Source organism: Hesperophylax consimilis, chromosome 11, assembly GCF_061612785.1.
Source record: "Hesperophylax consimilis isolate HC1 chromosome 11, BYU_Hcon_1.0, whole genome shotgun sequence".
NCBI classification, from domain to species: Eukaryota; Metazoa; Arthropoda; class Insecta; order Trichoptera; family Limnephilidae; genus Hesperophylax; species Hesperophylax consimilis.
The window spans coordinates 2308322-2326592 of NC_142846.1; the positions used below are offsets into that span (position 1 = coordinate 2308322).

The following is an 18271-nucleotide window of genomic DNA, read 5'->3' on the forward strand; positions in this document are numbered from 1 at the left end:
GGCCGTTGAGGTAGTTTTACCAAAAACGGTGGTGTAAAAATGATACAATTATAATCTTTCTATTTATATCTAAATAAATAAAATGTCAATGTTCGTTTGTTCAAAATTTTAAATCTCCGAAAGTTCTCCAACGATTGCTTTGAAATTTTGACGCAATCTTGCATTCGAATACGTGTATGTTTTATATACCTATGCCTATACTATATAGATGTCACATGTGACAGGTAAAAACAATGTTTTTTGAAAAACAGAGCCTTCTGTTGGACCTAAAAGCAACCCGAGTTAATGTTTTTTAATAATGTTTGTATTAAATGTAATTAGTAAAAAAAATGTTAAAAATACGCTAACATGATAAAATTTATATTAATTGTTCATTTCAATGCAAATAATCATTATTCATGGTTTCATCGGCATACGGACCGAAAAATCACAAAAAAAAATGTTCACTGCTGTTGTAACTCACATTATTTTACATTCCATGTAAATAATTTTATGAAGTTATCAGTTCAAAAGTTTTTTTTCAAACGTAATCATACTTATAAAAATCCTGTTTTCCATTATAAAAAAAAAACTTTTTTGATTAAATTTTACCCTATATCTAAGCAAATTTTCCCAAACACTACAGCACTATTAGCTCTCAAATAATAATAAAAAACGTCATACAAACCACAGATAAAATTGTTTACAAAACCAGCGGGAGTTGTCAAATCAAATCTCGCTGTTTACGTATTTTGTTTTGTAGTAATTTATGAATGATAAGCTTATTGTCCTTTCCGTGACCTCTTCACATTGTTGTTTTTGATTACATCTGAATTTGAGACCTCATTCTTCGTTACAATTAGATTAAAGTTATATTAACACAATGGGAGACTTACTATCGGTAAAATTTTATAACTGTTCTCATCACAACACAATATTAGTTGTGTTTTCCTTGTTCATACAATGATTTGAGTGTACAATTAAGACCAAAGTTATTTAGTTTAATAAAATACTTTAAAGTTGTTAAGAATCTTCATACATAATGTCATATTATTCTTATAAAAATATTATATCATTGTTTGTAGGAACATCCTAGGAATCTTATTCCAGAATTGTGCAAGCAATTTTACCACCTGGGATGGGTTACTGGAACTGGTGGAGGCATATCTATAAAGCATGGGTAAATTAAACTAAACCAGAAGTGATTGGCAATAGAAATATATGAAAATTATGTTAATCTTTTTTTTTTCTTGCTGATGACAATCAAGGCTAGCCCTGTGCAGGCGCAATTGGAGCAGTCCAATTCGCCGGTTCAGTCTGGGCGCCGACTTATCAAGGAGACAAGGCACTGATAATACTTAACACCTAATACAGCACCAGGTTCAGTTTGGATCAGGGCCGATACGATAATGATAACTGAATTATTTTAATTTGTAATGATTTCAGTTCGCAAATATTTATAGCTCCGTCAGGAGTGCAAAAGGAAAGGATGAAGCCGGATGACATGTTTGTGCAGACCATAGATGATGTAGATCTTGAGTTGCCTCCGCCTGAGAAAATGTAAGTGTTTTTAATTCAACAAATTGTCTGTGTAAACACAACCTCAAAATATATGGCACTTCTGAGGAATAGCATTTTGGACTAGTGTTTATTTGTTATTACAGGTTAAAGAAGAGTCAGTGCACCCCCCTTTTCATGTTGGCATATCGTCAAAGGGGGGCGGGGGCCGTGATACACACACACTCTCCCCACGCAGTGCGCGCCACGCTGCTGTGGCCCGACGCAGAGTTCCGCATCACGCACCAAGAGATGATCAAGGTTACTCCCGTTATAACTCTCAACCCTGGAATGATATTGCTATAACTACTTTAATTTTTAATGTCCCACCCTTACAAACAGCCACTAAACCTGGATGATGACAGAATTATCTGATTAATATCTTTCAAAATTTTGTCGAAACATTATAGTTGCCCTGGTATTCAAGATATCTTCACCACCAACATAAATAAATGTTCGTGGACACTCAAATAAAGAACAAAACATCTTTTGCATGCAATCCTCAGAAACACTTCCTTGCAAATAGAGTAGTGGAAGCATGGAACAAACTTCCACAGCATATCTTCGATGCTACTTCATAATGTAAATCAATTCAAAGCTCGATTGGATTGTCATTAGGAAAGAAGGAAGGATTGGCTTATTGGGAAATCAGATATTTTTATTTAATTTGGTTTTACGTCCAGCCGGGCTTACATGTAACAGTAACAAAAAATAACATAGAAACTAGAAACAATACTAGATATAAAACAAATCACTAAAATTATATTGACAACGCTACTATAATTTGTAAGATTCAACAAAGTGCCGATATAGATAACACTTAATTCTATAAATGGAGTCAGTAAATATATCAATAGTACCCCCAAACTTGTTGCCCAGATCATGCATACTATTGGTTTTTTTTTTATTTTTTATTTATTTATTTATAATGTATTACAAAAAACATGGTAAGTAACACATTATTCCCAATGAGTTGAGATAAAACTCATTACGGGAAGTACAGACACATAAAATACATTTTACAAGGATATTACACTTTTAAAAAAATACAACATATTGAAAAGGAAAAGAAAAATAAATAAAAAAGGAAAAATACATTGTTAAGAATAGAGATTTTAGAAATACTGAGAGACATCTATACACATGAAACATAGTAAATAGGTTAGTGTGTCTTATATTGGTTGTGTATGTATTGCAGAAGAATGTTACATTTTGTCTTGTGTTCCTAGTCTACACATTAAATTTAAAATAAAAATTAACAACGCAGCGCATCGGCAGAATATTGCTTGCTCATTAATTAATAATTATTAAAGACTTGTGTAGAAGAATTTAATTTTCTCGTCAAAAAACAAAGCTATTTGTATGGAATTAGTAATTACTATTTGTTTCAGGGTATAAAGGACGCGGCGCTGGGCCGCTACCTGCGATACGACGAGGAACTGGTGGTGCCGATCATAGAGAACACCCCCCTGGAGAAGGATCTGGCCGCCAGCATGGCTGTGGCCTTGAGCCAGTACCCGGGCACCAGCGCTATCCTGGTGCGCCGGCACGGGGTCTACGTCTGGGGAGACTCCTGGCAGGCTGCTAAAACTATGTACGTTCAAACTGATTTCACTCGAATTTCGACAATAATCTCTCTTAGTAATCTGCCATTCGATTTTCCAACACTACTATAATCTGCCGATATTTGAACAAGTTGAAAGCACAAGTATAATTCATCGCTGATTGAATGTCAAAATCAGTAGGCCGCCACATGTCTAGGCTTGAGGGTCAAGATTTGTACACCAAACTTTGTCGTGGGTTCAAATCCCGTTGTGTACAAAAAAATTTTATTTGATGAATTTGTGTATTTTTCACAATTTACTCATTTAAAATAATATATAGTATACTTTATACTATACCTACTATATATACTACGGCAGAGTGGAAGATAAAGTTGCTATTGTCAGGTTATTTGTGACCCGAAAAGATTTGTCTTTTAAATTTAAAAAATCTTCCCTAACCGTTTGTTCAATGTAGTACTGGCGTGCTGGTATTATAGGCCAGTGCAATTAGCGCCAAAAAGGGGGTTGCGATCGAAGTAATTCCGGTAGTCCCAATTTTTTTATATGTTATATAAACTGATCCCCTGATGTAAAATCTGATTTTCCGACCTTGGCGCACCTGTGCTCGCGCCGCCATTTTGAAAAAACTGGCCGAAATCGGGCCAAAATCTAGTTTTTCCCAAATATCTCATTTCCAATGCAAATTTCGGCTAAAGTATCTTAACAAGTATAATATAACATAAAATAACCTACAACTTTTGTTCATAAACATTTCTTCTATCTCTAATAGGTACCGAGGTAGAAAGTCGTAAAGGTGCGTATTTTTTGAAAAAACAAGTTTTTTGCGCGACTAAGTTTGGTTTTTTATAAATACCTCGTTTCCAGTGGAATTTCATGAAAATTTTATTGATACCAATTATGTAGAACATAAAATTTCAAAAAAAGCTGTGCCGTTTTTATGTTTATATAGTTTTTTACCGATATAAAGAATAAACAAATCCAGGTAGGTGCGCACAGAAAATCTATCACGGTTTATTATCACGTTATTAGATTTTTTTTGCATTTTTAAATACAAACATCTATAAATTTACTAGAGGGCACTTCGGTATGGGGGGGCTACCCCCCACCCTTCTACTCCTCCCCTCCGGTTCCCTTCAGTTGCCGCATGTCACGTCTTGAGCCTGGAGCGGAGCTTGACAGCGTCAGTGTCACAGCAGCGTTCAATTCGAAATGATTCAGTGCAATCGAGTATGAAAGATTTACAAAAGAGGGCTACTTTACGATCCGACGGTCTCATACATTTTGCTCAGGGATTTGGTCTGACATGACCATCGAACAAACTCTGATGAGATCGATGAAAACATCTGGAGGTTTGACCCAAGGACGGGGAATCACAGACAGTTCCATCCTTCGTTGGACTGCTGGATTCGTTTATCTGCATAACATTTGTGAGGGTATCGAGTTATTTTGTGGGATTGAATCAGGAACGTCAGAGCAACATGTAGAGATGAGGCTTGCAAGAATTAAGAGGGATGATCGAGACGTTCAAACTCTCATTGATTGTTTTGCTTGCCATGAACCATTTCCTAAAACAAACGTGATTATGTCTATTAGCAGTGGCACAATCGGGGATAGCAAAGTCACTTGTCACATGGCTGAAAAGATGGGGAAATTAGCTATGTCTAAAGTTATCAACAAGAACTTTGGAAACCTACACTTAAAACGTAATGATGCAATAGTTTCTCTTGCGGCGGTGACCAGCAGTGTCAAAAATCAGGGTGTGACTATGTCAATAGATCCATTAATGCTATTCCATCGTATGTGTATTGCCAAAAAGTCTGAAAGTGAACTTAAATAATATTTTCAATATGAACTCTCTCCTGTACCATTCTCTCTTTTCTCAGAAGAAGGCATGCGCAAAAGAACGAAGTCTATATTTTATTCATCATCAAACCCTCTACCAAATAATACAGAACTGGGAAGCAGTAAAATACAGGTAATTGATGGAGGATATTTACTGCACAAAGTTGTATGGCGCTCGTGCTCAACCTTTTTCAGTAATTTTCCAGCAATATGTCAGTATGTACAAAATCACTATGGATCCAATGCAGTAGTGGTATTCGATGGATACCCAGATTCTATGGAAAAGAAAAGCACTAAAGGGGTGGAAAAAGCACGGCGTGCCAGAGTTACAACTTCTGCTGAAGTTTTGTTTTTTGAAAGCATGCACCCACAAGTGCCACAGGAAAAGTTTCTGGGAAATGAGAAGAACAAGTCTCGTTTTATTTCCCTACTCAGAACCTCATTTGCACGATCCCACATAACGACAGTACAAGCTGAAGAGGATGCTGACGTTCTCATAGTGAACACAGCAAATTCGTTGTCATCTCAACATGATGTAGTCATAATCGTTGGTCAGGATATTGATCTGCTGGTACTCCTCACAGCTCTCTCACCTCTCAACGTATATTACCGAAAAGTTCTAACGCGTTGTACTCGAAAAAATGTTTTAAGCACATTGAAATAGTTGAAAACATTTTATTACTTCATGCCATAAGTGGTTGCGATACAACTGGAGCTCCGTTCGGTCAAGGCAAACACAAATTTTGTAATATTCTTCTCAAGAACCACTCAGTGAATGAACTTGTTCGTGTATTTCAAGACCCAAAAGCAAAGACAGAAACAATCACTTTGGCTGCCGAACAACTATTTGCACTTTTGTATGGTGGCAACGAGAAATCAAATTTGGAAAATTTAAGGTATATCATTTTCGTCAAAGGAGTAAAAAAGAACAAATTCAATTTATCCAGGCTACCACCCACCAAAGATGCAGTCCTGCAACACGCTTCAAGAACATACTTGCAAGTGCAAACTTGGCTTGATCACGATAAAGATCCGACTGAATGGGGGTGGAAAAAGGATGCTGTTGGGTTACTTACTCCAGTAACAATGTTGAAGGAAGCTGCACCTCAGGCCTTGCTGAACTTCATATCATGTCAATGTAAAAAAGGTTGCGCTGGAAAGTGCACCTGCAGAAAGTCGGGTTTGAAATGTTCCCTACTCTGCATTCATTGCAATGGCAACTCCTGCGAGAATGCTGTAGAAGCCTTCGTTGATGACGATGACAGGTATATGATGACCCAGTCGCCACAAATTTGGGTGATAAGACAGATGAAGAAGCTATTCAGGGCCAGAAGTAAGAAACTATAGTCAAGGGCTCGTACTTCTGTCTAAACTGATCTACCATTAATTTTATTTTTTGTTATGCTGACAACTTAACTAATAAAGAAAAGAATGTCAATAAATGTTAATTTTACGAAAATAACAATTTTTTATCTTTTTTATGTACCTTATCATCTTAATTGTATTAATAATCTTAAATGTATGTTGTGATTACGTTGATAGGCATGTCAGACCAAGCTGCGAGCACAAATGTATTGGCTTGGCCTATTTTAGTGGTCTTCCCATTGGGAATGTATGGCGACCGATATGCTGAAATAGTCTATCTACTATATTTATAGCTAGGTCTGACACAGGCATGACGATTGTTGTCAACGTATATGTTCTTAGAACAATAATTGTTAAAGAAAAATAAAATCAAGGAATGCCAAGTTTAAAACAAAAAAAAAATAATAATAAAAAATAAAAAAAAACACCTAACCTCAATTTCAATTGGCCTGGTTTTGGTAGATTAGAGTTTGGATACGTAATAGAGATAAAAAATATAAATTATATACCTATTTCTTTAACGAAATTTTATTTTCTACAAAATTATTATCAATAAATTTTTCACAAAATTGTACTGGAAACGAGGTATTTATAAAAACCAAACCTAGTCGCGCAAAAAACTTGTTTTTTCAAAAATATACGCACCTTTACGACTTTCTACCTCGGTACCTATTAGAGATAGAAGAAATGTTTATGAACAAAAGTTGTAGGTTATTTTATGTTATATTATACTTGTTAAGATACTTTAGCCGAAATTTGCATTGGAAATGAGATATTTGGGAAAAACTAGATTTTGGCCCGATTTCGGCCAGTTTTTTCAAAATGGCGGCGCGAGCACAGGTGCGCCAAGGTCGGAAAATCAGATTTTACATCAGGGGATCAGTTTATATAACATATAAAAAAATTGGGACTACCGGAATTACTTCGATCGCGAATCGCTAATTGCACTGGCCTATTAAGTTATTTTCAGTAGAAATGAAGATTTTTGTTTTTAGTAGAAAAATATTGTACCAGAAACTAAAATGCCATCTACATTTTTTACTCCATATAAGCCAAGGAAATGCTGGTTAAATTTTCTTGAGAATGTTCAGATTAAAGATGGTCGATACCTGAATTCGATTGTCACTGCAGTTCCAGTTAACGGAGGCCAATATGGAACCAGTTCCGGTTGATAAATATTCCAAAACAAACTGATTAAAAAAATCGGTCCCTCAGAGAAATATAACCAATTTCCAAATAAGCAGGACAGAAATATCAACCATCTCTAGTTCTGATGTCTAATACACCTTGTACATTTAATGATGTTATTCGTCTTCCTTGACTAATGTGGGTTTATTTTATGCAGGACCGAATGTTACGATTACCTTTTCGAAATGGCTGTGGAGATGAAGAAACTTGGCTTGAATCCTGAAGAAATCCCGCATTGATGATTATAAATACCTACTATTATTTGAACAAATTTATTTTGTTATACATACAAATAAAAAGATTATTTTAAAACTGTTTTGCCTTTCTTTAAATAAGCTCTGGAATAGATAAATCCGTAGTACTTGTACCGGACGTACCTCCACCGACTTAAATTAATTTTAATAAATCTGAATTTACGCAGAGGCAGTTCCTTTACAAACTCACCTCTGCGCATATTCGAATTTAGGCAACAAAATTCTCTCTATAAAATCTGTAATCTTATCTGCACTTGTGTAAAACTATAAATCTTATCTGCTGATTAATAAATAAAACCACGGGGTCAAGCAGTCATCATTATAGACAAAAAACAAAGGCTTGACCCCCCAACACCCTCTTATAAATTAAATACCTATCATCTGTACAAAACATGGAAGATTTGCATGAAATTTTGAAATTGTGCAAACGCAGTTTCCTTTACAAAACTTGCCGTTTGCACAAAATTGAATATTGTGCAAATCTTCCCCTTTTAAATATATGTTTTCTCTCTTTAATATGTAAATTTGCACAAATTAAATATTGTGCAAAGCTGCCTTGTAAAAAATATTTTCTCTCTGTAATATGTGCAAACTCACAAAATATAATTGAATAAAAATGACACGGGCAAAGTGGTTTGAAGAACAGTCAGGGACCTAGTCAAAATCGTCCCCTTCCAAGTTACGCAACAACGGCGCTCTCTCCTGTGACAAATTCCGGGAACCCAAAAATAATTCTCGGAATTTGTCGCTAACAAAGGGAGAGCTAGGCCCGTTGGTCCTTTAAAAGGCGGACAACTTGTGCAATTCGGCAGAGAGCCAGCAACCATCGAACGATCAACACCTCTCCTGGACTGCCCTGACTGCCTTCAAGCCTCTTCTGCCCTGGACCTTCACTGCAACCTGGCCTTCTTCTTTCTCCCGGCTCCCTGGTGTTCATCAAGAAGAAACTGTCACAATAGTCGAAGCGTCCCTAGTCAGGGCGCAGGTTCCCCCCTACCTTCCTCCCCCCTGCCTTATACCTTTCTCCCACATTTTCCCCATTTCTCCCTTCCCTATATTTTTTCCCATTTTCCCCAACATTTTCCCCATTTTTCCCTTTCATAATTTTCCCCCATTTTCCCCAACATTTTCCCCATTTTTCCCTTTCATAATTTTCCCCCATTTTTTCCATTTTTTCAACATTCTCCCTACTTTTTCCCGACCTTCCCTTCCAAGGCGTCGAAGCGGCCAGCCGGCCACTCCCGCTATATCGTCTGTGCGGCCGGCGACTACAGTGCCGTCCCGTACAGTACTGTAAAGTAAGCTCAATTTGCCATAAATATCTAAATAGTATAAGTCACTATCCGCGTCTGTCTGTTTGTACGCTTAGTTCTTCTAAACTATGCAACGGAGTTTGATAGGGTTTTCACTATCATTTAGAGAATTTCTTCCGGAAGGTTTATATATTATATAATACATAAATGTTATATTTATTGAAAGTAGAGAAAAGTCGAGTAACGCCGGGTCAGCTAGTAATAAAATAAATTCCAGTATATTTTTTTAAATTTTTATAGTTAGTTTTAATAGTTAAAATAATTTTCAAAATTTACCAGTCACAAAAAGCACATGTTTTATTTCAACGGGCACCGTATTTTATTTTGTATGGCGGCATCGAGAGTAGAGACTTTATATATATTTTTTAATGTGATACCTCAGGGGCGTCGTCAGATTCCAAGTTAGAGGGGGCAGCATGATAGAGCTTACAGGGAAGGAACAAGGAGGTAGTCAGAATAAACGAGAAATATTTATATACAAGCTGACTTGTACCCGGTGTTGCTCGGGGTTATGAATAGTGCTGTATAAGCCGTGGAAGAACCCATGGGCATACTAAGTTTGGGGGCCCCTTTTGAAAGCCGTAAGCCTACAGAAAAAAATAACAAACCACATTTTGTTAGATAATTTTGTTGAAGGGAAGTGCAAGACAGTGCTTTTCTTTGAGATATACAAGCATTTTTTAAAGTTTAAAATAATAAAGGAAGATTCTGAATATTGCTAAGTATTGTTATTTTGAATCGTGTACACAATTTATATGAAAATATTATTTTGCCTTTGGATAGTTTTTTAATTAAAAATCGTGTAGATTACCTTCATAGATGTAAGAAAAATAATAATTGCCAACACCACACATTTTATTTTATTTATTTTCAACATGTTACGATATTACACAAAAGAAATAATACAAGAAAGAGAAAAGTCCCAATGCAAGGGTGCTTCTCACGTTGAAAAGAAGAAAAAAAAACTATTTCACAAAGATAACCAAATTAAAGATATTTGTGGGGCAACCAGAGGCGAATTTGCCCGTAGGCCTATGTAGGCCCGGGCCTAGGGCGGCCAGATATTAGGGGCGGCCAATCGTGACAAAAAAGTCACAGATGATAACAAGAAATTACTTCCTAAGTACCTACCGCCCGCCAAGACCTGGACAAATCTCACCCCATGAACCATGAATGATAATGGCAGGAAAATTAAAACGGTTTTGACCCTAGGAACTTACTGAAAAGTTTGGATACTCCTGGTCAATATGATGGGTACTGAGAAAGGGGCGGCTACATGGTCTGGGGCCCAGGGCGGCCAAGACTGCAAATCCACCTCTGGGGGCAACACCATGTGGTGGTCAACATTGATAGTATCTAAAACAATAAAAACTATGTATACATGCATAAGAGGTATATCCTAAAGAGATAAGTAATATAATATATATATACTATAAAAGTATACATGTAGTTAGAAATAGTTTGTATGAGAGATTTTTTTATTTTTTTTATTTTTTTTTATTAGTTTTTTGTATACATACATATGTAACATAATCATGAGTAATTAAGCCTGCAACATTGATTAAAAAACTGTAAAAACACATATATGCATACAATATATAACCTTTACGAGAGTTAAAATACTCGTGTGTAAAGGCGGGAACATAGAGAAATTTATTAAAAATTAAAATTAAAAGTTAAAAAATTATAACACAATATATACGTGCATAGATAAAAAATAATAATATTTATAAATATATATACTAAAAAATAAATTTAAAAAAAAGAAACTGTCAATTAAATATTCTTAATCAATTGCCAATGCAATTCTAGGTAGCCAAACTATTTAAGATATCATTATTTAGTCTATTTTTGAATTTATTATAGTCAGGTTCCAATCTCAGTTCCTTTTCCAATTGATTAAACCACATCACTCCATTGTATGTGTAGAAGTGTTGTGCAAAACTGGTATGCATTTTTGGGGATCTGGTGAGGAGGCACGGAATGAAAGATGTTGTTGTGAAGGTCAGAGTGTTTTATTTGAGGAGTCAGGTAGCCGTGATGAGATGACGTTGGACAGATGTAGTATTCTCCGGATGCTGGCTGTGATGGCAGGTCAAGCGTGGGTCTGTGAGTCGACGCCGGACGCTGGTGACCGGACTCGTTGACTGTCAGGCACTGGCGATCTTGGCAATCAGTACTCCAGTGCTGACGGGAAGGCCGAAGGTACGGTGGACCTTGTAGACGGTTGAACGGGAGCTGAAGAGACCAGTGAGGATGCTACGTGTCCTCGTGGTGGTCATGGTGAGTGGATGAAGCGCTGGTCAGAGACGCTGGAACCAGGGCGCTGTAATCCATGTAGCGTTGGCCAGGGACGGCGATCTGGGCCAAAGCGCTATGATGATGTCCCGATGGAGTCCATGAGCAGAGCCGGGAAGAATGTCCTTCGCGCAAGTGAGGTGCGCGGATTATCACTTGTTGAGCACCTTGTTAACTGATGGCGGATTGATGACTGACTGACTGCTTTCTTCACGCTGTCGCTTTTAAAAGGTGAAGAAGCTTCTGGAACAATTTGGTTGCTATGTAGAATTTTCCAAACAAATAAATAAAAAAACATCCAAGAAGCTTGTTTGGAAAAATCGAGACTTCTAGAATTGCGTTCGAATGAAGTAGTGGCGTACCACTACACATTAATGGCGTACTTAAGCGACCCACTGTGTTATGTCTATTGCTCTCTACGTGTACCATGGCGTGGTGTGACTTCTTAGAATCTTTGTGTATTTGAAGCAGCGTATTTTTTATATATGTATTTTTTAGAGGTGGGACTTGAAAGTCTTGAAAAAGTTGATAGGTTGAATAATCTGATGGTTTCCTAGTAATAATTTTTATTATTAGTCTTTGGGTAATTTCCAGTGGCAAAATTGAGGTTTTGTAAGCTCCTCCCCACGCAACGATACCGTATTGTATTATTGAATGGGCTAGTGCGTAGTATATATTTTTAAGTTAAGTATATTTCTTAAATTAATAAATATGTATATGAGTTTTCTTAATCGATTTATAATATTGGTTATTTGAGTCTTCCACTTAAGGTTATTATCTATTATTACACCCAAATATTTTATTTCTTTTTTATTTGCTATGCATAGACAATCATTATTTTGGCATGTTAATATTTTAGTGGCGCATTTTCTTGAATGAATTTTTATATTTAAGGCGATAGGAGGTATTTTTTTGTTATTTATACTAAAAATTATATAATAGGTTTTTTAAATGTTTAATGTTAATAAATTTTTGTCGAACCATTCTTTTAAGGTATTGATATCATGATTAGCAGTTGTTTCAAGTTCATTCCATGAATTTGCTTGGAATATAATTGCAGTATCATCTGCATATGATATAAGTTTTCTTATTATTGGTAATTCAAAGATATTATTAACATATAAGATGAATAGAAGAGGGCCCAAAATTGTGCCTTGTGGTATTCCAAAGTCGCTTGTGCTCGGTTCACTAAGAATATTTTTTATTTTTACATATTGATTTCTAGAGTTCAGGAAACTTTCAATCCACGTGTTAGCGTTATCAACAATTCCGATTTCGTTAAGCTTGTATAGTAATTTTTTGTGACTTATGCTGTCAAAGGCTTTCCTTAGGTCTATGAAAATTGCAAGAGATTTTTTGCCTTTGTCTAGTTCTTCATATATTTTTGTTGTTAAATCTATGATTGCATCCTGCGTGGTTATTTTTGCGCGAAATCCAAATTGTTGGTCACTCAATATATTATTAATTCCAATAAAATTTTGTATTTGCTTTTTCGCTACCTTTTCGAAAATTTTTGAGATATTTGATAGTACTGATATGGGTCGGTAGTTATTAATTTCTTTTGAGTCACCTGATTTATAAATCGGCGAAATAATAGTTTTTTTGTATATTGATGGAAAGATTCCCTTTTTAAGACTATTGTTTATAATATATGTAATAGGTTTTTTCAAAAAGTTAAGATGTGTTTTTAAAATTTCAACAGTGATCCCATCGAAACCTGGTGCTGACTCAGTTTTTAGGTTTTTTATTATATCAACAATTTCTTGTTCAGTTACCATTTCAAATTTTCCTATTGTTTTTTTTGATAATGCCACTTCGTTCTCTACGGCAGATGTGATATTAACTACGTTATTAGTTATTTTGTTTGCCAGATTTTTTCCGACATTAGAAAAAAAATTATTGAAAGCATTTGCACATTGCTTAGGGTTATCCGAAACTTGTACAAAATTATTATTAATATGTAGCTTTAAAATGTCATTGGTTTTCCTTTTTTTATCAATAATCTCATTTATTGTTTTCCAAATTTGTTTATTGTTATTTCCTGAATTCAATACCTTTTGTTTATAAAATTCCTCTTTGGTGGTTTTAATTAGTGCCGTTAGTTTGTTTCTGTATTTTTTGAAGTGTGAGATGATCGGATTATTTAGTGGATATTTTTTTGTTAGTTTAAATAATTTTTCTTTTTCTCTTATAGAAACCACGATGCCATGAGTGATTTATTTATTTATTTATTTATTTATTTATTTATTGTTTGAAACATTTACAGAGTGTTAACAATTATAACATTTATATTATTTCGGTGGGAATGTGCACATATATTAACACCCCAATTAAAAATGTTCACAGCATGCGTAAACAAGGTTTAGTTGATATTAGGCGGAGATGCTAGTGGTGAAAGAAAAAAAAAATACAAATATAATAATAATTAAAAAGAAATATAAAACATGAATATTAAGTATGAAATATAAAAAATATAGTAAATGTACAGAGAAAGGATAAGGAAGAAAAGTAAAGAAAATAATAAAGCAAATATATCTCTTAACTGTTCTCCATAACATATCATGGTAGAAGATGGTTAATTTGTTTTTTAAAATATGCGAGACTGTTTGCGAATATATCTATAAGGTCGCATTCAACTGTATTGTACAGACGACACATGTATACCATGGTACATGTATACATATGATCCATGGCTTAAGTTTACGAAATTTATTTTTATATGTTTTGTTCGGTATTTCATAGCTTGAATCTTTTATATGTTTTTGAAAAGTGTCATGAAATTGTGATGCACTTATATTCACATCTTCTGTGGTAAGTACAGATTCCCACATTTCGTGAGACAGTTTTTCATATAGTTCTTGGTGATTTATTTTTATTTTAGGAATGGCAGAGTCATTTTTATTATTATTTATTTTTTGTTTTTCTATGTTGAGGTTTAGTATACATGTATGATGATCCGTTATGTTGTTTTTCCATATTATTGTTTGGAGATTATCAGTATAGTTGGAATTACACCATATATGATCAATACATGATGGCATCTGATTGTTAAATTCTCTAGTATAACTACTTATACAGGGTTAAAAGTTTAAAGCGGTCATCATGTTGATATAGTTTTCTTTTTCAATAGTATGGTTATTTTCAGCAATGTTTATATTAATATCACCAATCAGAAAATTTTTTGCACATTTATGGTTTAGGATAATATTATTCAGTACTGTTATAAATGTTGGTATTATAGCTGAGTGTGTCCTGTAGACTGTCATTATTTGAATAGTTATTTTATTATTAATATTCATGTTTATAATAATACAGTTTGCTTTTGTCATACTTATTTCAGTAAAGCGTACGTCTTTATATATTGTTTTAGTGTATACTACAATACCACTATTCTTATTAATATAATGTGAGCTTTGAGTTTTGATGTAATTGGGGAGAGTTGGAATGGTTGAGTTAATGTTGAAATGGGCTTCAGTAAGTATGATTACGTCCGGATTTTTTTTTAATAAATTTAGATTTACTAGAAAATGGTCAAAATTTGTCTTTATAGATCGTATGTTTAAATGTATTACGGTAAATGAATTTGGAGTCATTTCAAGTATTGTGTTACAGTCACTAGTGTTGTCACAAATTAAATTTTGAACGTAGAATTTTTTTTCTAGTTGTTGAATAATGTAATCATCCATTTCTATTTAGTATATTAATTATATCGTTGTGTATAAAAACGTATTTTTTTATGGTTACAAGTTAGTTTTATGGTTACAAGAGACGCTGATAGTGGTAGTCTCGTATAGAAACATTCGATGCAGATGATAATTATGAAAATAGCTATCTTGAAGGCTATAAATACACTAATAAACCATAAAAAGGTCAATAGCAAGGTAAGTAGGTACTGATTATAAAGAGAGATTGGTGCGAAGAATAACATGAAATAATATACATACATACAATTATATAGAGAACTGACTAAAATAGTGCATAAGCATTTGCATTGAGATTTTTTCTCCGACATATAAATAATTGTTATAAGTATGCTGTTGTCTATTGACAAAGTATGTGTGATAACAACAGATAAGGCTGATAAATAAATATGGAATACAATACATTTCTTATATAATATCCTGTTGAAGATTATGAAATGGCTTTTAAATAAACAAATAATGAATATAATAATTACTGACTTATGCATTTTAAATGATATTAACACAATAATGTAACTCAGGGCACTGTGAATAATTATGCTGTAAATAGGTTGGTACAAAAAATAAATTTGAGTAGAATAAGCAGCTACAATAGACTGCGATGTATGCAAATATACGCCTATTAACAGAATATATAGATACATTCATTAGGTTTTTTCCCAGATTTAAAATAGATTTCCTGTAAGTAGGTATGAGATTACATAAAAACTCACTGAATGTGTTTAAAATATATAGGCTTAAATATAATACTTTTTTATACATGTTGCTGTTGGTGGAGTGACTCATAAAACAAAAGCAAATAATATGCGATGTAAATAATAATAAGAATAATAATGGGAATATATTAATTTTGAGATAATAGTCTAATACTGGTTTTACATTTTTTAATTTTCAGCAGGTAACATATTTAAGCAATTAGGTATCACATAGTTCAGTGTTCTTAGTTTCAATTCCTCAATAACCTTCGAGCTTGTGAAATTTTGCCATCCCTAACTGGAGTAAGTGACGAGAACGCAGAGAGTGGAAAATTACTTACAACAAAGACACGGAAAAGTGCCTCGTTGAATTTTTTTTCCAGCGTACCCTCAATTGAGGTAGGTATGTGGCGTAGATGAAGAGAGTGGAATATGAATGACTGCATTTACATTTTACATAATTTTTTTCCATGGTATCTCCAATTGTGGTAGGAATGTGGTGTGGGTGAAAACAGTGGAATATGATTTACTGTTTCACACACCCACAGAAAAAGAGCCACAGGCGAAAAATTTTCTTGGACCAAGGGCAAACACTTGCTTTTTTCCCAGAGTCAGTATCCCAACAATATTTAAACGAAAAGCCTTTAGTATTATCTTAAACAGAAATATTTTTGTATTGTGTAAATCGGAAACCTTAAAACATATCAACTTAACCCGCTAGTAGCCAAGTTGACACAAAAGCGTTGGATTCCCACCCAGACGTCGCGAGTACAAACCACTGCTAGCTAAATCCTCCATCATTGCACCAACAACATTTTCTGCTTACATTAAAATGTGAAATATTTTTTTCTGCATCTTGTGTCCAATGTTTATCATTTTGTCACCGGGGCCTACTCTGTGTATCTTTCGAAACTTTCCTGCCGCCGGCTTAGTCACGTCACAAACCCGTACTAACTCTTTCCTCACGGTGTTAAAAATATCCACATCCTCTAGTGCAATACACTCGGTAAATATTTATATATTGTAATTACTCAATGCAATACTTAAATGTATTGCGGAGGAATACCAAAAAAATTGAATCTTGTATCTGAGATATTTTATTAATTAGAGACGATGTTCACTCAGTTGACAGCACCGGCAAGGAAAGGTTAAACCACGAACTTACTGGTTTGTTAACCCGAAAGATACACAGTAGGCCCCTCCAACGTTGGGGCCATATGGAAAATTTGATGTATTATTTTAGTATTGAGTCCTGTGTCCTCAATGTGCATATTCCTAGCATCCCCAAATTTGACATATTATGTATTAAAAGGAACTGTACCGGGTAAAGCCAGGGGAGCTATGTCGCCACCCGGTTGGGAAACGTTGAGAGGTGGTTTAAGGTAATGGTATTCAAAGTGTACTCGTTAAAATGATTTGTCGGTATCGTCGCTCCGAAGTTGACATGTAATAGCTGTTTTTCTAAAATGTATTATGAAAAAAACATGTAACGTTTTATTTAATTATTTTCATGTTAGATCGATATTATAGGTAACATACCATGGAATTACGTATGTACAGTAATAATGCTTATATAACATGCAACAGTTATACATAGTTATTCATTATTGGAAGTAACAAGGAGAAATAGCCAAATAGCTCATTTATGTTGTCGGCCATGTTAAATGCTCATAAAATATTTATGTACATACTTTACTAGGTATTATTTTCCTAATGAGAAATTAGTAATAATTTTTACGGCTTGGTAATAAAGACTGGAAGCTTTTTTCTTTAATTCGTAAAAATAATATTTTTTCTAAATAAGTAAATGGGTAGGTACCTAATGTATATTACATTAGCTCCTCAGTGGAGGCCCTAGAATAATTTCCCTCAGGGCCTACGTCATCTTTGGAGAGGCTGTGTGGAGGGTTTTTTTTAAGGAAAGGGAGGAGAGGAAGATCTGAGATCTCCAAGGTGCCAGGGGTCTGATAATACCTAACCTAACACATCGCCTTTAAGATTATTTTTCATGAAAACCGCGCAACACGAATAAAAATCACCCTAATATTATTGATTACGGTGATCACCTACCTAGGCGTCTACTGGTTTTTACAATGGGCGCCGAAATTTTACTTGCGCCAGACGCCACTTGGCGCAGGGCCGGCCCTACCGCCACAATGTATGTGGGCAGACGCATCTGCCGCCAAGACCTAGACAATCTTCACCCCCATGGACTACCTATGCACCCCTGCTAAGTCACCAAACGTAGCAAACCACTTGGTATTTTCAAAATGAAGAAATAAATTGTTGTAGGGTGGCACGGGATCACCTATCAAACTTTTTATATAGTTAAGTTCCTATATTTTAACGGTTTTGTGATCTGAAAGAAATTTAAGTATCACAAATTTTCTTTGAAAAAAACAAATTTCGATCGGAGCAGTCAATGGGCTGAGGTTATCCAACTATAATTCTCTATCGACTTCCACATTTTATTCCGCTTCTCATCATTCTTCAATTCCAAAAAGTTCCTTGACA

At 34.7% G+C, this 18271-nt stretch overlaps 1 protein-coding gene across 1 annotated transcript; it reads left to right on the forward strand.

Moving 5' to 3' along the window:
• Window positions 1–693: 693 nt before the first annotated feature.
• Window positions 694–7805, forward strand: LOC149419638 (putative methylthioribulose-1-phosphate dehydratase). The gene is made up of 6 exons (XM_089637189.1): window positions 694–880; window positions 1065–1159; window positions 1426–1539; window positions 1644–1797; window positions 2928–3130; window positions 7654–7805. Exons 1-6 carry the CDS (start codon window positions 863–865, stop codon window positions 7733–7735), a joined length of 666 nt encoding a protein of 221 aa, XP_089493315.1. The 5' UTR covers window positions 694–862; the 3' UTR covers window positions 7736–7805.
• Window positions 7806–18271: the final 10466 nt, after the last annotated feature.

Excerpts from the sequence above, each read along its gene's own strand:
- LOC149419638 (XM_089637189.1), top strand. Across the intron at positions 1,540-1,643 it reads TTGCCTCCGCCTGAGAAAAT|GTTAAAGAAGAGTCAGTGCA; the intron begins GTAAGTGTTTTT and ends TTGTTATTACAG. Across the intron at positions 1,798-2,927 it reads CGCACCAAGAGATGATCAAG|GGTATAAAGGACGCGGCGCT; the intron begins GTTACTCCCGTT and ends TATTTGTTTCAG.